Source organism: Primulina tabacum, chromosome 5 (genome assembly GCF_025594145.1).
Source record: "Primulina tabacum isolate GXHZ01 chromosome 5, ASM2559414v2, whole genome shotgun sequence".
Classification (NCBI taxonomy): Eukaryota; Viridiplantae; Streptophyta; class Magnoliopsida; order Lamiales; family Gesneriaceae; genus Primulina; species Primulina tabacum.
The window spans coordinates 2,086,990-2,108,588 of record NC_134554.1 but is presented as its reverse complement, the minus strand read 5'-3'; the positions used below and the strand labels follow the sequence as shown (position 1 = coordinate 2,108,588).

Genomic DNA, 21,599 nt, shown 5'->3' with positions numbered 1-21,599 from the left:
ATGGCTTTGTATGGACAGACTAGGGCTAGCAATGTGCGAGAGTTGGATGAGATAAAAATGAAATGGATCGGTGTGATGATCGATCCTTCCTCGGGTAAAAATGGTGGTCTTTCCTTTCAACGGTTTAACATGTTATAAAAGAATCCGCCGGCATGACTAATATCAGATTAGGGGTGGTTGAAAGGCCGCTATGTGAAGACTTTTTGGCATCGCCAATTATAATATCAACTGCTGTGAAATAAAGTGTGTTTTGCTTTTAGGTGGAAAACGTGTTTGTGGTAGCTATATTTTTACCTTGTGCCGTTGAAAAGTACTTGATCCGCCTGCTGCACGTTGTGCTGCATTTTTTATTTTCTGTCTTTCCCATTTCAAGTGCAGCTCATCCAACTACGATTTCTCTAGATATGGAGGTTGTTGTACTTCCGAAAACATAAATGTTTAAAGCAAGTTTCTTGATTATTAACTGGGAAAAGTACGATTTTTCTTGGTAATTTTGCTTGACTTAAATCGCAAAGGTAAGACATGAAAAGTCCATTGGTGTTTATTGGATCCCTCGAGATAAAAGACCATCAATCACCTTCAAAGTATTAAAAATGAAAGAAGCTTCAAGCTCACGGTAGACGAAGAAAATGAGGAGGTCGAGACATTTGTCAAACATATGGACAAAAACAATGCAAGTTGAACTTTTCTAGCTTGAGGTGTGAATAGAAGATAGGTGCGCACATGGTAAGTGTGTGTACAAAGTGTGCTTGCATGTGTGAGAGAAGAAAGATAACTTTGATCAGAATTAAATGTTTGAATTCGGATTCAGAGTACCATTTGGTGGGTGACACCCACAACTCAATTTCTTCTCTTTTTTTGCGGATTCATCCGAGTCAATAAAATCAGCAAGAAAGTTGTGAACGGTACAGTGATCCAGAGAGGAAGTAGCCAATATCTACTTTTTTTGTATATTTTGGATTTTTGAGGTCCGAATTGATTCATTACCAGTCCCATCTTTAGATTAATATTTGTAGCTTTTGGTTAAGGGCCGCAAAGTATTAAACCGATGGATAACCATTATCTGCCGCCTCCATTCCACGCTAGGGAATTCAATTTGCAGCATCGTTTCCATCACCATAGCCAAAACTCCGAAGACGAGCAAAGCGAAACCATTGAAAACGGCCTGAACATGGGACAGAAGCGAAACCGCGAGGAGGGAAATATAGACTCTGCCGGAAAGGATGGCGGCATAAAGACCGGAGGAGGGGAAATGTCCGGATCAAGAAGGCCTCGGGGACGACCCGCCGGTTCGAAAAACAAACCGAAGGCACCGGTCATCATCACCCGTGACAGCGGCAACGCGTTGCGAACCCATGTCATGGAGATATCCAATGGCTGCGATATCATCGAAGGTGTCTCCGACTTCTCCCGCCGCCGCCAGAGGGGTGTCTGCATTATGAGCGGAAGTGGCTACGTGGCGAATGTAACCCTAAAGCAGCCTACCTCCCCAAGGTCAGCAGTGACTTTACAGGGTCTGTTCGAGATCTTGTCGCTGGCGGGATCGTTTCTACCGCCACCTGCTCCACCTGCAGCAACCGGGCTTACTGTATATTTATCCGGCGGTCAGGGGCAGGTGGTGGGAGGCACTGTGGTGGGGCCGCTGCTTGCGTCTGGCCCGGTTATTATAATGGCTGCTTCATTCAGCAATGCTGCATATGAAAGATTGCCGCTTGAAGAAGAAGATAACGCTGTTCAAGTTAAAAGAACCTCACTTGGATCTCCGCCGCGGCCACAAAATCATCAGCAGCACCAAATTTCAGCTGACCCTTGTTTGTTTCAAGGTACGCCAACCTCCGATCAGATGCCGACCGAGCCATTTTGGTCTACTGGCCTCTCACCGTTCTAGCTCAAATTCATCCAAGTTTGGCTTCATTTTGTAACTTGTTTAATAATTAATTTGGCCTTATCAAGAATTAATCCTAGCAAAACAAAACTGTCAAAGAATAAATGAACTTGTGGACGTTTTCTTGTGGTTTATTCTTTTTAACAAGAGTTATTTCCATTTACTTTTCCTTTTTTCAAATTTCTTCGTACGACTAAATCCTCTATTGGATTTTTCTATTCTAGTACTGCATCATCAATACATGATATGTTCGAATATGGAAAACAGTTATTACCAGTGAAGCAGCAGAGCCTCACTCTCATGTATTAAACGCGGTGTTTATTTATTTTTTTGAATAAATAAATAAATTATTACTATGATAATGAGTTCAACAATTCTTTATATGTGTTCATGCACACAGTGCTGAAACATTCGTAAACTCTTTTATTTATGATGCTCATTCTGCCACATCAAGCCGAAAAATCTCATTCATTAATCCACAGTTCAAAAAATCCAAAACAGTTTTTTTTTTTTAAATGTCTTAATAAAAAAATCTATTTATCATATGAATTATATATTAGATAAATCGGATGTTAAATTTATAAATTAATTTTAAAAAAAAAAAGCCGACAAACTAACATATGTAAACAAATTTTTACAAGAATTCAAAGACAACACCGACAGCGGGCCGGTCATGGTGTTCGAGGAAAGATACCATGGTGGTGGAATCGAGTAAAGTTGGTTTCCTTTGAACTTTTCTTTGTTGTTTACCAAGACTTTTCGTCTATATTAGTGATTCTTGAAACACCTGTTTGTATAATTTTTTTTATAACTATCTTTGATTTATATTTTAACTGAAGTAATATTATAATTATAAAAAAATTAATGATGGTTGTATTGTAATTTGAAATTATTGCATATAGTAAATTGATTTTATTATATTTAAATGAGAGTCGTGTCATAATTGTAAAAATTAGCGAGAAACTAAACTATAATTTTGAAATAATGAATAAAAAAGAAAAGACAAAAAAATAAATCATGACATTAAATATTTTAATTATATTATACCCAAACTTAATAAATAGTAAGATTAATCAAAAAAATATGGAAAAAATTAATCAAAAATTAATCAAAAAATTATCAATCAAATAAGGGTTTTTTGATAATTCGGAGTCCCTCTTTCTCCATGACGATTAAATCAATTATCACTTGCCATCCATCCTTACAGGCTCTAATTAATGATCGAAAGAAGTAAACTATATCGTTTGTGCTTCATTCTTTTAAGATTATTTTAAGAACGCACGTGCTTGTATAATATTTTTTATAATTTATTTGATTTATATTTAAATGAAAATCAAAATATAATTATAAGAAATAGCAATGAACTACACTGTAATTTTGATATATGATTAAAAAAATAAATTGAAAAATAAAAAATAAAAAAATAAAGATCAAAATATAATTATAAGAAATAATGAGAGACTACACAATAATTTTGATATATAAATTAAAAAATAAATCGAAAAATAAAAGAATAAAAAAATAACTTCAGATAAAATTGAACTTATGAACTAAACTCTAAAAAATAATGATTCTGTCCGCTGAACTACGTATAACTTATATTAAAATTTTAATATTTTATTAATATAAATAATTATTAAAACAAATCGTGAATGAGAATCACTGGAACGAGTTATTCTACGTCTAAAACTTAATAAAATAACACAGAAGCATCAATTTAAGCTCGTAGAGGCATCCTTTCGGGTCTTCAAAAGTATGATCAATTCTCGAGAGACGATAAAAATTTAGCGATTTTTCCAGTTACTAGGATTTTTGAGTTATTATAAGCAGATGGGCGGAGTAAAAATCAGATCTTTTGGCTGGTTTGAGGCAGTGGAATTCTTGATCAAGAAGATTGATGAAAAGCCTCTGGTTCTGCTCATGGTTCCTTTGTTGCTTGTTCTTTGGGCATTTGAGAAGTTGCTTTTCTCTCTTTACACTTGGCTTGCTCTTGGTCTTGCTGTCTGGGCTACAATTCAGGTAATTCGTTTTTTGTTTGATTTTCAACGTAATAAATGGTACTTGTTGTCGAGTTTTCGGAAGCAATTTTATTGCATTTCAATACATTACCCTGTTTCCGGAATTTTGGAAATGAAAAGATTTTAGTCAACCTTACAATGCTGTCTGGTAGTATCTCAAGATCCATTTATCCAAATTATTCACTTATGCTGAATGCGAAAATATTAAAGAGAAGAGTAAGAAGAAAAAAGATGGAATATTTTTGAAATTTGATTTACATTGTGAGCTAATTCCTCATTTACTGACGAATAAGGGAATTAATATGGTAAGAATCTTCTCATCACGATGGGGCGCAAAAAAATTTACAGTGTTGACTACTCAATAGTCAATAGATCTAGTGGTGGAGGAACTTTACTTTTTAAAAAATTGTAGAAATTCAAAAAAGTCAGCTATACCCACGCTGGATCGGCCCTTTCCTCATCAATGTAACCTCCTTCTGCATTGCCTTGCTCAAAAGCACACTTGTGTTTGTTCTCTTTATGATTATCACCCCCACACAACAGAGACCTTGACATAAATGTGGTGACCTAACTGTTGTTTCCGAATTCGTAGTACAAAAACTTGCCTGGTGTGAGAAATACATTATTCCAAACTTCTTGGCAGTGTACATTTTATATTGGTTTCTTATCATTCATCTGCGAGCACCCCTGCCTAAATCTTGAAGCATACAGGAACTCTGTCACATGTCCCCACCTTGGCTTAACAATATGTGGATGGGCTAATGAGTTTTAGAGCTCTGGGAAACTAGTCTTTTGGGCTTGGGATTTCAAGCTTATAGAACACCGTTGTTGCTCTCACTGAAAGTCCCCTGTGGAAGAGGCGACTTGAGAATGGGCTACCAGCTGTTGTGTAACTCGTGATCACATGGCAGGCTGGATTTGGGTATGTGTGCTGAAAATTGATAGGTAATTGAACTCCGTCTAGAGTAGGCCACCTTGGAAATTGCCTTCTCAATGGTTGGGTAATGGTACATGTGTCATATTGACTCAATGATAAAATATTGAGCTGAAGAATAAATTTTAGACACTCTTCTACATAAAAGGCTAGTTTTGTAGGTTTAGGCTCTCCACTTGGAGTCTTGGACTTATTGCCTGGCAAAATCAACAAGAATTGTGACATAAATTGTGAATGGTTAACTAGAGGAGATCAAGACTCTAGAACTGTCAGAATACGGGAGGGGAAATGTTTTAGAGGTGGAAAAGATGCTTCAGGAAGAAAGATTAATTTTTATGGATTGGGTCATGCTCTTTTTCATCTCCATTTAGCTCTATTCATAGAAAGTAAATCAAACAAAACAAATAATATTTCACAACAAACACCTTAGTCGTAGCAAAGGAAGGTCAATAGAAGAATGCTTCGTAGATGCTGTACTAAGTTCACTGACCTTTATGAGTTATGAATATTGCGTTTCTAGAAGTAATACTAATTCCACCGGAAATTTACGTGAATAACTTGTAACGAAATGCATCAAGTGTTATTGAAGTAGATTTGCTTTGGGTGTCGAGCTGTTTCCAAAGGCTTAGAGCTTTGTCTTGTGTTTTGCAGTATGAAAGCTATCAACGTCGAATATTGGAGGAAGACTTAAATAAGAAATGGGTGCAATTGACTTTGCAGACTTCGGTAACTATCTTCTCAACTTCCTTCTAAATTGTTTGCCTGCCTCTATGAACATCTAACTTTTATTCACATGCTTATTCACTTTTCCACCTTTGCATTGAGGCTTGCATTTTTTATATCTGTTCAGCCAGTAACACCTTTACAACAATGTGAATGGTTGAACAAGCTGTTGAATGATGTATGGTCGAACTATATCCACCCCAAGCTTTCTTCACGATTTTCATCTGTTATTGAGGTAAACTATTCTCGTGCTTCATAACAGTTAAGGCCACTGTCACTGCTTTTTTGAAAGCTCTAGAAGTTTCACATTCATATTCAATTCATATAATCTTTATTTGGCTGTGCTTTGATTGATCTTTTTTCCTTAGCTGTTTATGTATTGACTTGTAATTGAACATATAATGTTGGTAGAGTTGAAATGCTATTTTATTTAATAACAAATATTGCTAAACGTGTCATGTTTTTCTTCTGATCAAACTTGCATTCTTTCTCCACCACAGTTTGTTCAATTATCTCGTTTGATCTACGAAAATTTCTTTTTGGTTTTGATTCCTTTTGATAGATAAGGAGATATTCTTTTCCCATTCCTAAGTCTCCTTTGAGGTGTGAGGAAATTAAGTTAAGTTTGGTCGTGTTTGTGGTATTTCCGAAAAATATTTTCTGAAAATATATTACTGGGAATTAAATCGAGAAATGTGAAATGTGTTTGGTTGTACTTTTGAAAGGAGATATTTCTTTTGTAGATATCATGACATGTGAGAGAGAGTTAGATTATTGAGTTTTAAATATTATATTCTTATTATTTTAAAATTTAAAATATAATGAAAAGTTGAAGATATAAAATAATTATCGTATTAGGGATTTTGATAGTGAGTTAAAATTGTATTCTATGGAAAGAATTATAAACTGGTGTGTATGTGTTTGTTTTTCCGGGAAATGAAAATATCTGCCAGAAAGAAAAAGACAGTGTCTTAGCTTGTCGATATTTGCATTTCCTAATCCTCTATTAATTGTGCAGCGACGCTTGAAGCATCGAAAATCAAGGCTATTTGTGAGTTCTGATTTTCCATTTTCATCGCTCGAAGAACCTGTTGACCATAATATTATATTGTGCAAAATGACACCTGATAGCATGCTTCTACTTCTATAGGAAAAGATCGAGTTACAAGAATTTTCACTTGGTTCTTGTCCTCCAGTATTCGGACTAAATGGAATCCGATGGGCAACTTCAGGTGATCAGGTTTGATTTATTTTCAAGTTTCAATTCAATTTGATGAAAATTTGGAAGAAACAACAGGTTTTGTATATTATGAATCCATCATTTTTGTTTTTCGGTTTTTTATGTTACGTCTTCTTTCTTCGTGTTAAGTTTGTAACTTAGATTTACTACACAACCTCATCAAAAATCCACAATAGTGGCAATCATGTATACTTCATTTAAAAAATTGTCTAAAGTATGCCATGTTTTTCTCATCCTCAGTGCCTATTCTGTTACTGTATGTTTTGAAAATTGTATCTCACTTTAGTTTGAATTTTTCCTGTCAATAGTACAATAACTATTTTTCGACCTGGATAATTCTATATGATTTTTGCAAATGATCCTCCATTCCTCCTCAATCCTTTTACTCTTTTGATGAAAGAATTGAAGCATAACAGACACTTTCTTATGAAACAGCGAGTCATGCATTTGGGCTTCACCTGGGACACAAGTGATGTAAATATCTTGCTGTCTGCCAAGTTGGCAAAGCCACTTAAAGGAACAGCTCGAATAATCGTAAACAGCATCCACATCAAGGGTGACGTACGTGATAAATTTATCATCTTGTTTTCTTGTTGGTTACAAATGAAAGTTAATTTCAATGCAGGCCTTGTTCGTTCAGACGTTTTTCGCTTATTCTATTTTACTTTTTATATGCAGCTTCTTTTGGTGCCCATTTTAGAAGGGAAAGCCATCGTATACTCATTTGTATCAACTCCTGATGTGAGAATAGGTGTTGCCTTTGGGAGTGGTGTAAGTCAGTCTCTACCAGCAACAGAGCTACCTGGTGTTTCTTCATGGCTGGTATGACTTTTACTTCTCATTTAACCGTGTCCTAGGTTGTCAGAACAAATAATTATTTTATGGTCTTACCATACATCTCTACTTTATCCGGGAATATATTCTCAGAATTAATAAGCGAGGTGTACATATGGTTGGCCGGGTACTGGGCAAAGTTTTCATGAATAATCACAAAAAACCAACTCAATCAAGTATAATGGAGATTGTGCAGCAAGATTACGAACTTGTGTCCTATTGGCTATGGTATCATATGAGAAACCACTTTTTACAAGCTGATGTGTGATTGCCCGAAACTTTATATCTTGACAACTATTGCTGTTATGATGTGGTTTAGAACTTTTAAATTTCGTCTCGGTCCCACTTATCATAGCAACACTTGTTTTTTTCTTACATCCTTTCTCTGACGCCAGTTAGTCGTGTTGTTTATTTTACAGATTAAAACTGCTACAGATACATTGAATAAACGGATGGTTGAACCTCGACGTCAATGTCTTGCTTTGGCAGCCGTAGATTTACATAAGAAAGCAGTTGGCGGTGTATTATATGTTACAGTGGTCTCTGCAGCCAAACTTTCTAGAAGTAATTGGAGGAGCAATCCTTCCACAAAACAAATAAGCTCTTCGATAGATACTTATGTGGAGGATCGATCCAACAAAGAGCTTCAGACGTTTATTGAGATTGAACTGGATGAATTAACGAGGAAAACGGATACGAGAGCTGGATCTAATCCTATGTGGGGATCCACGTTTAACCTGATTCTACATGATAATGCAGGAGTCATTAAATTCAACCTTTATGAATGCACTCCAGGAAGTGTAAAATATGACTATCTTACAAGCTGCGAAGTAAAGGTATAATTTGTCTTGAATCTATTGCTGATTTCTCTTGGTGGGGCTGCTCTTTTTATACAAGCTTTTTTCTACCAATCAATGCAGATGAGATACGTGCCAGACGATTCGACTATCTTTTGGGCCATTGGTTCTGATTCCTCTGTGATTGCCAAGCAAGCTGAGTTTTGTGGAAAAGAAATCCAAATGACGGTTCCATTTGAGGGTGGTAAAATTGGAGAAGTATGTTTCTATCACATTTTGCCTTCCAGTCACTTTTTAATTCCGTCATATAAATCGTGGTTTCTTGGCTCCTATTCAACTGTTTCTTTCTTGTGTGTCCCGTTTTCCTTTAATTAGTAGCAAATACTAAGGCGATACTTCGCTAGGCTTCTATTCAACTGTTTCTTTCTTTCTTGTGCATCTCGTTTTCCCTTAATCAGTAGCAAATACTAACGTGATACTTTGCTAACGATATTCTAAACCACCTTGCAGTTGACAGTGAAGATGGTACTTAAAGAGTGGCAATTTTCTGACGGCTCACATAGCATGTCTAGTCTCAGCTCAAACTCTCATCACCCACCATATAGGACTCCAAATTATTTTTACAAAACTGGGAAGAAAATTTACATCACCGTCCTTGAGGGCAAGGACCTTGTTGTGAAGGACAAAATTGGGAAATCTGACCCTTATGTTAAATTGCAGTATGGGAAGGTAATTTAGAGATGAATGTTTAACCTCGATTAAGTAGTGTGTGCGTAGTTAATATGGATATTTTTAACGTAATGAATTATGATATCTAGGCTACTCATAGAACAAGATCTGTCTCGCACACTTCCAACCCAATTTGGAATCAGAAGTTTGAGTTCGATGAGTTAGTAGGTGGAGAGTATCTGAAAATTAAATGCTATACTGAAGAGACATTTAGTGATGAGAGCATTGGTAGTGCTCGGGTGAACTTGGAAGGACTTATAAAAGGGTGTACAAGAGACGTGTGTATACCCCTTGAGAAAGTCAAATCGGGAGAGCTACAGCTTCAGATAGAGGCAGTGAAAGTTGACGATAATGAAAATTCCAAGGTAATTGCGTGCATTGAAAGCTTAATCCATCCAGTTTTATGGCCATTATTGTTATTCAAAGATCGAGAAGTTTATCAAAACTACCTTCTCGACCAGTGAGCTGATTAGCAGCCCATTGATTCTGCTGGAATTTCAAGTTGAACCGTATTTTCTTGATATTCTTCAGGGTTCACTTGCAACTTTAGCCCATGGTTTGATCGAACTGGTTCTGATTGAAGCAAAAGATCTTGTCGCCGCCGATCTCCGAGGAACTAGTGATCCCTACGTGAGGGTTCACTACGGGAACATGAAAAGACGTACTAAGGTTCCAGTTGTGTTTTATTTTCAGATATCTGGTCTTCTCGTGAAAGGCTTACTCTTAGTTTCATACTCTTTGACATTTCTCTTTTTTGCAGGTTATGTACAAAACACTGAATCCAAAATGGCATCAGACGTTCGAATTCCCAGATGATGGTAGCCCCCTCGTGTTGCATGTGAAAGATCATAATACTCTTTTACCAAGATCCAGTATAGGAGATTGCGTGGTCGAATACCAGATGTTGTCTCCCAACCAGATGGTTGAAAAATGGATACCACTTCAAGGAGTTAAACGGGGAGAAATCCATGTTCAAATTATAAGAAAATTACCCGAATTACAAAAGAAATCGAGCATTGATTCTGAGCTGTCCCCCAGTAAGCTGCACCGTCAAATTTCCAAGCAGGTGGAAGCCATTACAACTTCATCTCCCACTTTCATCCATTTTCTTGTCGTATTTCATGTCAAAAACTTAGGAGAGTCACTTCCATTAAAAACTTAGCATGTTTCTTGGATATGACCAGATAAAACAAATGATGATCAAGATCCAATCTCTGATTGATGATAACGATCTCGAAGGATTATCCAAATCGTTGAGTGAGCTTGAAACTCTTCATGATACTCAAGAAGAGTACATGGTTCAACTGGAGTCGGAGCAAACGACACTGATCGGGAAGGTCAAGGAGCTTGGAATAGAAATTTTTAACTCATCCCCGTCATTGAGAAGAGCTACCCTTCCGTAGAACTGGAATGTCGTCCACTCGATTTATTAATTGATAGCTTGTCAATATAGTAAAAAGATGTATACGTACTGTTCTGGAAGTGTATGAAATGTTGATAAGAACCTTGTTAAAAAAAAAAAACAGATCTTTCTTGCACAAATGTGTAAAATATATAAACCTTCATTTGTTTTTCCTCATTTTTTTAATGAGGGATAACAAAAGAGGAAACATCAGTTACCGGCTGGCAGAAATTGTATCCACATTATTTAATTTTTTTTGCGCATTTTTTTAAAAGAAGTAGATATTTTACCAAATTCCAAAAGAGGCATCACTGATCAAATTCTTTATAACCGTCTTCTTTACAACAGAATGCAGTGATAAAAATAAATCTTCATCAATAATCAGCTCTACATTCTTAAATTAAAGAGAAAAACTTAATATACCAAATTTATGGTGAATTGCATAGTGACCCCCTAAACATTTTTCCAAGAATAATATTGAATTTGTTGCGTAAAATTACATGGAATTAGCATGTAAAAATGTCCATCTTCGCCTATTTCTTGAGTTAATCCGAAAAAAACTAATTATGATAATTAGAGTTGGGGATCACAACTTAAGACATCTGTCAAACTAATAAATCTTACAGCGAATTTTTTTTCCAAAGATTATAATAAAAATAGACTTGATTGGCCAATTCACCAGCAACCGTTGTTGCGGAGGAACCCGGTTTCCGTGAATACAGCTTCCATCCCATTGGCATACGAAAGGCAAAAAAAATTCCGGTCTCTTCAAGACATAGCTTCCTAGAAATGGAAATGACTGTCATGTATCTTCCAAAAAACGCAGAAAAAAAGAAATTATCTTCACAACCTAACGATTAAAGAGTAACAAGATTCTGAATGACATGCCAGCTAGTGTCGAGTTCTGGCTTTACACTCATTATGACATAAGAAAAGTAGTCGATTAGTTTCATACAACCCTGCATATCAGCTGTCATCCAAAGAAAGGAATTACCATTGAGACTCCAAGATCGGAATAATGGATTGGCGGTTGCATCTGTGAGTAGAGATTACTGGTTTCAGGAGTTCTTGGAGCATTCTTGTGACAAGATGTAGATTCTGTATGCAGCAATGGACATTGTCACATTACCAATGACAGTCAAAGCCGCTTGAAGCGCCACCAAGATCTATAAAACATAGAAGAAATTTCACAATTTTAAGTGCCCGTTGAAGAAAAAGGATTTCATGGAGATAAGAACATGTAATATAAATATCCAGCAACAAAAGTAAAGGTGTCTAGAATGCAGAGTACTAATCACGTCTTCAGTATTTTGCTAATTAACTAGATTCTAAACAAGCAACTGTCTCCAACTATCCAACACAGAGTGAATGCCTGAGCTGGGTAACTCCACAATTCAACCACTGAGTCAACCAAATGAAACAAGGATTGGAGATGTTTGAAGGAATGCACAGTATTAGTGTTTAATTGTGCTCGTTGGTAAGTGATACATTTTGTGCATCCTCCCATGACATACATTGTTAGGTAATAATATGATTCATTGGGTATCATTTACTAAATATAGTAAGAATTGTTTTTAAAGTAATTGATCACCTCCATGAATTTTCATAATATTTTGTTCTTCCAATGCATATAAGTTCCGGCAGCACATGGAACCCCTACGTCATTTTATCGTCAAGTGTGGCACACTTTACTAGATACTAGATCAATGACATTAATGACTAAACCATGAAGAATATCAGTTGTGGAAATGTTCCTAGGGACATTATGTCAGCACAAACTTTTAAGCTTCTTGAGATTCCTAAACTAGGTCCTGAAGCCTTTAAGCACCATCAAGATTTAAAAAATCTAATCGATTGGTTACCCAGCCAAAACCTTGAACAGATTATTCAGGAATCATTGAAAGAAAATTTATGTTGTTGAAGAATGTTGGGTGCAATAATTGTCCCTGCTTGGTAGAGCGATCGAACCGTGGTGTTTGGGCTGCTTTGCGGTTTAAAGATTTGAGTTGCACCATTACCATCAGCTATAGTAAAGCGGTAAGCACTCGGTCCCACAAAGAAGTATAGCAATGGGACCAACAGTTGAAAACAAAACTGTTTCATTCATGATCCTCACATACTTTAACCAAACGAGAAGAGAAATTCCTTATAATCCTCATTTTCCAGATGTTGAAAAGAGATTGCTCTAAAGTTAATTCTTAAATACGGTAAATCTTTAAGCTCTGGTATAAATCTAACTCTTGTGAACATCACCGAAATGATCTTCAGCCTCTACTATTTTTGTAACTACATTACTTCATTCTTTCTCACGACCTAAAAACTGTCAGAAGCACTTGGCCGAACTTCATATAACTTGATCAAGTATAATGATGGATAGCAACTAACAAGTATAGACCTGCATTCAGCAAACTTGATCCCTACAATGAACCTTTTTTAAAGCCCAATGAAAAGATTTTACCTCAAGTGACTCTGAGTTATAAAAGAAATGCCATGTACAGGCGCAGAAGGCACCACCCAATAGGGGTACCTAACAAAATAGGTAGAGTGCATGTCAAAATCTGTAATAACGAACTTCAAAAATCACCCACAAGCAAAACACATTGCAAGGTAAGCCTACTGTTTTAACCAAAAACAATTTTTTTTCTTGGAGGACAACAAAAACTATATATCTTTATGAGAAAATCGAACTTCACTACTTCGATAGACTATGAGTTGTGTTCAAATGCAACAAAAGGCTTCAAATTTAAATCTGAGGCACAAAATACATTCGAAGATGTCCTAGTGCATGAATCTCCACACAAACACGATCAAATACACAAGAAAGGGAAGCATAATTCACCATTCCCCAAGAGAGACCCTTCCAAGATTCAAACCCAGATTTCTCCCCGTATTGCCATACCAAAGCCATCGCAATGACCCTTTATTGAAAATAAACCAAGTCATATGGTAAACAGAATCAAGACAGCACAGAAAGTCATAAACGCTTCAAGTACGGCCAGCATTATGAAATATGGGTCTATGCATTAGCATCGTGCAAATTTTACTTTCGCTAGCTAATTTCTTGCAGCCAAATAAAGTTGTTAGGCCATTAGCTCAAAATGAGAGTTCAAACCAAAAACGAAGCTTTCTAGGTGGGAGAGACCCTCGAGCTCAATAGCCACTCCAAATTTTATTATGGACCCGGTGAGAACTAAAAGAAATCTCAAGCTTATTAGCCAGCCCACATTTTGTATTAGAGCCAAGGCGATATGCGTAATACAAGGTAACTGTTAAAAATTGATTCTTTATACACTGAAACATCATTACCATTCAGCAACACTGGAAACATGAATAGCCCAGGTGGGCAAAGAGAGAGCATTGGAAGGTTCACTAAAAAATGGAGACTCCACGGCATTCGAGGGTCCCACGAGGGAAATCAAAGCAATTCCAGCAGCTCCTATCCAAAGGGCATTGGCCTTCGGGCTCTGTTGAAAGTGCGCACAAATGGGACTTCCAGTTGTATGTTGAGATCTTTTGACAGCAAAATGGTCAAATTTCGATGAAATTGCATGTGAAGGGAGGTGGGCTTGCTTGAATTGTTGGAAGATGATCGGTTTTGGAAGACAAAGACAGCCTAGAATTTCCATTTTCCTTTCAGTTTAGAGGCTTTCGAAAGTGTGAACGAGCACCATATACTGAAACGAGAGGCGATGAAGACTGAAAAGCGAAAGAGGGACTCATTTTGAAAATAGTAAGGCAAATTTACCAATTTTGTTGAAGTTGGAGTACCTCATACAAAAATTCGACCAAAGGTTCCTAACCCCGAAACATAATATCAATATATTGAATTTATTATGTCATAAATTTTGAATAGGTCTCTTGTGAGACCGTTTCACGAATATTTATCTGTGAGACGGGTCAACCTTACCGACATTCACAATAAAAAGTAATACTCTTAGCATAAAAAATAATATTTTTTCATGGATGACGCAAATAAGATATATGTCTCACAAAATACGATCCGTGAAACTGTCTCACACAAGTTTTTGTCATTTATTTCACTATTTTATAAAATTAAAAAAATATTAAAATTAAGAAATGCAATATACCATTTTGTTTGTGCTATTATCAAAAAATATGTTGGAATCGCTTTTTTAGAAGGGAGAACAATAATGTAAAACTACTTTGTCTTGCCAATGTCCCCTCTATCTTCAAAAAATAGAGTAGATAATATAAATTTGAATTTTTTTAAAAAAATATTATTTTATTATTTAATCTATAAATGAATAAAATACATGCATCAAATCATATTATATACAAATACATTTTGCAAAACCAGGCAAAAGAAAGGTCCAACAACCTCAAGTTTAGCATGAAAGTGATCTTGGTGGGACAGGAATAGCTGATGAGAAATGTACATTATTCGGAGGAAAAAATAAAATAACATGTAACGCGGTTGATTATATTCATATTTATATATATGAAAAAATCGTTTATATAAAAACAATGCTTTTTTCATGAATTTTGTCGAATTAGATATCATAGACATAACATTTGTATTATATAATTTTTTTTAAAAAAAATGGATTTGATCAGTAATAAAATATAAAACGCCAAACCAAAATAGGGATTGTTTCACCCACTGCCTGCACGGGCAATAAACGGTGAGTGATCCGGACCCACCTCTATATAAAAAAAAAATTGACTTGAAAACATCCGAGTCGTTTGATCGATCCTTGCGAGCACTGTCAGCAGGGGTACGGTGTCGAGTAAACCCCAAAATAGCAAGAGTCTTCACTCAATTTCAAGCGTGACGGTGAAGAGTATACATCAAAAAGCAAAAGTCTGTCCTTCATCCCCTTCCCACACGTGTTAGTATTGGGTGATTGTGTCGTGCATGTGGTCGATTTTTCAAATTAAAAAGAATATTCTTTAAAAATACCCTTGCACAATTTAATCAAAATAGCAATAATATAATACAGTTTACAAAAGTTGTTGAACTTTCGTTTTAAACCATTATATTTTATCCTACAATTGTTTTTTTTATTTTAGAAAAAACCATAGTCTAAATAGAGATAAATTCATTGTGGTGACATTTTATATTCTCGAATGATACATGCAATCCACCATAAAATTATTTTCAGTTCATTATTCTGTCTTTTGAGGGCAAAATAATAATTGTAAAGCATTGTTTTTTGTATGTGTTTGAATTGATAAAATAAGTGAATATTTGATAGTCATGAGATCGAGTCGAATCTTTCTATCAATATTCTATCATGCTAGTATTTCATACAAGATTTGTTTAATATAATTTTATCGTAAATTGCAGTCTAATGCATTAATCCAATAGTTCACTTAATAGACATTAAATTATAATTAATACGAGTTTCATCGTTATTAAAAAATAATAACAATAATAAGGAAAAGATTATATTATAAGCAAGGAATCTTGACTTTAACAGCTACCAATCATCTTCTAAATTCAAGTCTTTTTCCAACAATGTCAATCTTTATGATAGAGGGAAACATAGTATATGTTTATATATATAAATTTTGTTTATATGGAAAACAAAAGTATTTGTTAATTTAATATATTATAAAATTTCTCTCAAATTTTATCAATTCAATTGTTCTATTTGAGGTTACTATTTAAACAATGATAAAAAAAATCCTCCTTGCATAAATGAGATCTTGATTTCTATAGAATCCATTATGTTTTTGTGTGAATTCTCATAGAAAAATACTAAACACGAGTATAAGAAATGACATGAGATTATTCATTCAAGTATCATCTCATTCTATCTCATCAACAATATCTTAAATTTGTTTTTTGAAACAGTAAAACTATGTCTATTGGTTAGTTTAAATTACTAATTTTATCTATGAATATATTGAGAAATTTCTTATTAAATATTTAGTTTGATTTGTATATTTCTCTTGTTTTTTTTAATGAAATTGGGTTAATGAGATCCTACTTATCTGGGCACTACCTCACTTCATTTCAACGGGTAAGATCTTGTCACACATACAATTTAAAAAAAAAAATGGGTACTATATATGCATAGACAAATCTTAGTCATCTATCATATCATGGAGACAATTCCCACGTGAATTGGACGAAATAAACCATTAGGGATGTTAATCATGTTATATTCGGCTTTCCATTATATTGTATTATATATATTATTAACTAAATTGAAATAATTTTAATTTCTTGAAATATCAAATGCTTTCCTTTATTTCTCATCTTCCCATGTTCTCTTTTTCCCTCTCGTATCGTATAACCGACGAGGGGAATATAGCTCTCCGCAAAACGTAATTCCCCATTTTCCGGAACCATTCTCTTTTAATCTACGTTTCTCCTCTCTTCCACCTCCGTTACCGCCCGAAGAATCCTTTCTGTATTGTTATTTATTGACAAGTAACAGAGCGAACGGATATATTTGACCGTTGCTGATAGACCCGGAAACCCCTCAAATTGTTGGTTTTTGGGGGGTGGTTGGCGGGCGGGGACCCAATTCGTGTGATTTCTTCGTTATTCGAGGATTGTCGAATTGGTCTTTTTCTTTTTTTGATCAGAAAATCGATTTCCTGTGTGTGATGACGTACAATGTTGTAGCCGAGGAGGATCCGAGGCTTGCAGGGGATTACGCGAAATTAGAGGAGGGTAGTGGTGACGCGGTGACGATATGCGAGACGGAAACATCGTCATCTTGCGGTGATGGTGGAGGCGGTGGAGGGTGGTGGTGGTCTTTGTGGTGGTGGGCCAAGCTGGTGCTGGTGGTGTTGTTTGTTAGCCTGTTGGGTGCGGTTTTCTTCAAATGGGTCGGACCCTTTTTCATGGATAAGGTTGACTTTCCTGGGAAAAACACTCACAACACTCACTCATATAAATTCTCCGTGAATACGTGCAATCATACTTATTATTTTTCTCGTTCAGGCATGTCAAGATGTTAGATGCTTATTTTTGTGATTTTTTGTGTGTATTTATGTTGATTCTTAATCGAATTAGGCGGATCGCTGAACTTTATATGCATCTGTAGTCGTGACAACGTCTTGTACCTACTCTTGAGATTCCCCAATTTAGTAGTTTCTTATTCTTATTTAATGATAATGGAGTTGTTGGTTTGTGGTATAATCTAGCTTGTCCCTGTAGTAGAATGACATCTATCCATCTACCCAGCATTTTTCAAAATCTTTTGTCCTCGATTTTACGGAGTGGAGATGGAGCTAGCATTTCGAGATTGGGGATGAACTGACACCATTTTCTACATGATACCAAAGTGAATGAAAATATGGGCAGAAGAATTTTTTAACATATATTTTGTATGATCCTGGACGTTGAATTATGTTCTCATCACATTGATGCCTGATGGTGCCTTCAAATTTTTTGCATGCATTGAATTGACTTACTTGGCTATTATGGCTCATTGAAGAACTTTATCAACTATTGAAGTCTTTCTGTAGTGTAACTTTTTCCTCTTGACATTTCAGTTTTGAACCCCGCCAAAAACTTTTAGGTTTTATATGCTGATTGTGTTATTGTCTAGCTGAACACGAAATGGTGATGAGAGGGAATTATTGATCTTATGAAATTTGGATGTTGGGATGTTTTGGACGTACAATTGATGTCATATCCAAATTTATGTTTTCAATTCCTACTAGTCACAAGTTAGCGCTGTTTAAAGTGAATTGGTTTATCAATATCGCTACTTGCTGCTATAGCTTTTGGTGAAGTGATAGGAGTTTGATTTGACAATGCTTGGACTGTATTGACCTGCAATTCTTGCATTCCTTGGTTTTCTTCTTTTTTAATTTAATCCTTGCCTTATTCCAGCTTGTAATTGCCACTTTGCTCTTTGAGACAAGTTTTGAACACTCCCTTTTTGCTCGTTTAAATTAGCTTCCTACGGGAAAAATACAAATTCCAGTATTTTGCCTCTGGGTGGGGGTTGAGTGGGCACATAGTGTTTTTTACATATTTTGCTCGACCAGTATGGGTCCTTTGTAACAAACGATTTACACTGATATAAATTCCAGTATTATTCCTAAAAAAGTCCAAAATTTCAAAATCTCAAAAGCTTCTTTCAGGAGGTGGTGATTGGCGGCAACTAAGCCCACTAGCAGCACTTGCTCTCTTGCATTTAGAAAGCATTTTTACAGATTCTTTATGAGGTTACATTGTCTTCCTTTGTTCAGCATCTTGCATCATGATAAACGTTGCTTAGCATGTGCAATTTCAGTTCGTAACATATAATCATTTTATTCTCTCATTGCGTCTCTTGACCATTTTCATTCTAGAATCTAGCATTGCACAATTGTTTGATGTGCTTTTTTTAGGAAATCATACCCATCATAAATTGGGAGAGGGAAACATTCAGTACCAGAACACTAGCACTTGTTGTATTTGGTTCTCTGGCAATATTTCCATCTATTCTTTTACCTTCTACCCCATCCATGTGGGTGGCTGGAATCACTTTTGGTTATGGTTACGGATTTTTGCTTATCATGGGAGCAGTGATCATTGGAGTCTCTCTGCCGTATTTCCTTGGGTCACTTTTCTATCGTAAAATCCAAGTACGTATGTTTGCATATCCTTTCTGTTTCATGAAATTTTACCCAACATTGTTCGTAAGTTTCTTTACTACAGGTGTGGCTAGAAAGACATCCCAAAAAAGCTTCTATCATAAGATTAGCAGGTGAAGGAAATTGGTTTAGTCAGTTCCGAGCCGTTGCGCTGGTTAGGATTTCTCCTTTTCCATATGTCGTGTACAACTACTGTGCTGTTGCTACAGATGTCAAGTACTGTCCGTATTTGTTGGGGACACTGACAGGAATGGTGCCAGAAGTATTTGTCGCACTTTACACGTAAGAACTCTCTCTCTCTCTCTATTATTTCTTGCTAGAAGAAATTTGATAATTCATGTAGTTGACTCACAAACCTGTTTTTAAATTTAAATGCATCACTTTTGGTATGGTGTTCACCTGTAGTAACTTCCGGCTAGAGAATTTCAATCTTAGGTATATAGTTTTATGGTAACAAAGCATTCCTCTTTGTTCATTTAATGAATGCGTCGAATCTTTTTGTGTGAACTTGCATTCAGAAAGTTAAAATTCACATATAGATTGTTTTTAGCACATAGCCAACACGCAGGAGATGCATTGATATACTTTAGGACTAATGAACATACTGCATGATTATCTCCCTAGGAATTGTTGAGTTTTCTTGCCAAAGGTAGTGAAACTGCTTGTTATGAAGTTGTATATGTGGCCTATCAATTTCCCACCGCTTAATTTACTTGTATATTTTGTGGGTGTGTTATGTATATATTCGGACAGAGCTTATTCTTATGTTGATTTTGTCTTCTGTTCTACTTTTCTTTGTTCTTGGCATCTTCTTGTTTGATGGAATACATCAAAGAAATTAAATGTATTTTGAAGCATGATTTATGAGGTTGGTCAGTGTTATCTCACAGACCTGCTATATATCAGCTTCAGCTTGCCAGATTTCTTTTTCAGCAGAGTCAGATTGGATAAAAGAACCTTAAGGAAACATTTTATTAATCTTGAGTTTTTAATCGGTTATCTTTTAATAAAAAATTATAAAAAGCAATTTTAATGTTCAGATAATATTTAGTAAAAATGAATTTGTTTCGAGGAGAAGTAGAAAGTAGAAACAGAAGGCCAGAAACTACATTTTCTGGCTTCTGGAAAAGTCCTTTCTCGAGTATTTTTAAAACACCTTTTCCATTCCATCAAGTTTGTTTAGAAACCGTGCTTTTATTTTTTTTAAATGAAATCTTATCGATTTATTGGATTGCAAACACCCTTCCCCTCAAAAACGGAGATAAATTACCTAGACGTGCTAAACTAATATAATCCTTGTCCATCCATCTTCAGATCATGGTCTCTTTCGTGCTCGTATAGCTTCTTTTATGTGATTATACACACTTGTTATGAGTCTCAAACTTATGCCTCTGTTTATTTTTTCTGGTATTTCGAACTTCCTGTGCACTAATGGGGTGTTTGTTTTGTTCAACATGCAGTGGCATACTTATAAAAACTTTAGCTGATGCTTCACACAATCACCGCACACTGTCGGCTCCTCAAATAATCTTCAATGTCTTTGGCTTTTGCACGACTGTGGCTGCAACAGTTATAGTCACCATATATGCTAAAAGGCGACTCCGGGAACTACAGAAGGAAGAGGAGCTACAGCTGCAGTGATCTTTCAAAATTACTGGCTACGCGGATCAAGCTCTCGATGGGAACCGGTCCCCAAGAAGATGAGCTTGCGTGTGTATATTTTAAAATATGAAGAATGTGGATCTTGAAACGGGTTTTACTAAACGGCTGACGAAAAATCCCGTGTAATGAATTTTTAATGTTCTTACCTATGTTTTCTGATCTTTCATGATGAATATGATGTCACGTTCAAAAATCTGGGTGGATATTTTTTCTTTTAAAAAAGAAAACAATTTGCTAGGGAGTTTTATTTGTCATTTTTTTTAAATCTTTAGGCACTGTGTTCGTTATCACAACTTTGGTTGGATAGTTGGTGTAGAAAGTTTTGAGTACATTTTGAAGATGGCGTATTATACACAAAATAAGATCATAATCTCCTAAAATAATAATAATAAACGGGAATAATTTGAAGTACCCAAAAAATAAAATTGAGAAAGAAAAGATCCGATTTGGTATTCGGCCGTATAAAATGGATGAGTGGAGGTTCTGCAATTTTTAAGGATATTACAAGAGTATGTTTTCTTTGAATTTTGTACTTTTAAGGGTGTGTTTGGTAGGTAGGGTCATGGTCTTATCTAGGGTTTGTTTCAATCTACCCGTGCAGGCAGTGCCTGAACGGGCAATGAACTGCCCGGATCATTCCACATGAGTGATCCGGGCCCACCTCCCTGTAAAAAAAAAAAAATTTGGCTCGAAAAAATCCGAACCGTTGAATCGACCCCTGTAGGCAGTGCCCGCAGGGATAGGGTCGACCGAACCCTTATCTAGTCACGTATTTACTTACAAAATGTGTGACACATCAATCAAATCATG

The 21,599-nt window shown here is 35.7% G+C and overlaps 4 protein-coding genes across 6 annotated transcripts; 3 read left to right on the top strand and 1 right to left on the bottom strand.

Moving 5' to 3' along the window:
• Positions 1-613: 613 nt before the first annotated feature.
• LOC142545379 (AT-hook motif nuclear-localized protein 24-like) lies at positions 614-2,065 on the top strand. Its single transcript, XM_075652544.1, has one exon. It carries the CDS (start codon positions 1,049-1,051, stop codon positions 1,886-1,888), a length of 840 nt encoding a protein of 279 aa, XP_075508659.1. The 5' UTR covers positions 614-1,048; the 3' UTR covers positions 1,889-2,065.
• A 1,528-nt stretch (positions 2,066-3,593) lies between these two features.
• LOC142545378 (uncharacterized) lies at positions 3,594-10,733 on the top strand. Of its 2 annotated transcripts, XM_075652541.1 has the most exons (14): positions 3,594-3,904; positions 5,489-5,563; positions 5,688-5,795; positions 6,579-6,611; positions 6,711-6,800; positions 7,236-7,361; positions 7,479-7,622; positions 8,054-8,470; positions 8,555-8,689; positions 8,942-9,160; positions 9,250-9,525; positions 9,692-9,829; positions 9,921-10,226; positions 10,345-10,733. In XM_075652541.1, the coding sequence occupies exons 1-14, from the start codon at positions 3,716-3,718 to the stop codon at positions 10,561-10,563; spliced, it is 2,475 nt and encodes an 824-aa protein (XP_075508656.1). In that variant the 5' UTR covers positions 3,594-3,715; the 3' UTR covers positions 10,564-10,733. The 2 variants fall into 2 exon arrangements, with proteins under 2 accessions (XP_075508656.1, XP_075508657.1); XM_075652542.1 differs by lacking the exons at positions 3,594-3,904; positions 5,489-5,563 and having other exon boundaries at positions 5,690-5,795; positions 6,711-6,792.
• Positions 10,734-11,008: 275 nt separating this feature from the next.
• LOC142545377 (uncharacterized) lies at positions 11,009-14,287 on the bottom strand. 2 transcript variants are annotated; one of them, XR_012820260.1, is made up of 5 exons: positions 13,869-14,286; positions 13,402-13,480; positions 13,021-13,089; positions 11,557-11,728; positions 11,009-11,345 (listed from the first exon to the last, which is right to left on the bottom strand). XR_012820260.1 is itself a non-coding variant. In XM_075652540.1 (4 exons), exons 1-4 carry the CDS (start codon positions 14,186-14,188, stop codon positions 11,621-11,623), a joined length of 576 nt encoding a protein of 191 aa, XP_075508655.1. In that variant the 5' UTR covers positions 14,189-14,287; the 3' UTR covers positions 11,349-11,620. The 2 variants fall into 2 exon arrangements, 1 of the variants encoding a protein (XP_075508655.1); XM_075652540.1 differs by lacking the exon at positions 11,009-11,345 and having other exon boundaries at positions 11,349-11,728; positions 13,869-14,287.
• Positions 14,288-16,782: 2,495 nt separating this feature from the next.
• LOC142545375 (uncharacterized) lies at positions 16,783-21,043 on the top strand. The gene is made up of 4 exons (XM_075652539.1): positions 16,783-17,390; positions 18,882-19,118; positions 19,192-19,409; positions 20,588-21,043. The coding sequence occupies exons 1-4, from the start codon at positions 17,142-17,144 to the stop codon at positions 20,766-20,768; spliced, it is 885 nt and encodes a 294-aa protein (XP_075508654.1). The 5' UTR covers positions 16,783-17,141; the 3' UTR covers positions 20,769-21,043.
• The last annotated feature ends 556 nt before the right edge of the window (positions 21,044-21,599 follow it).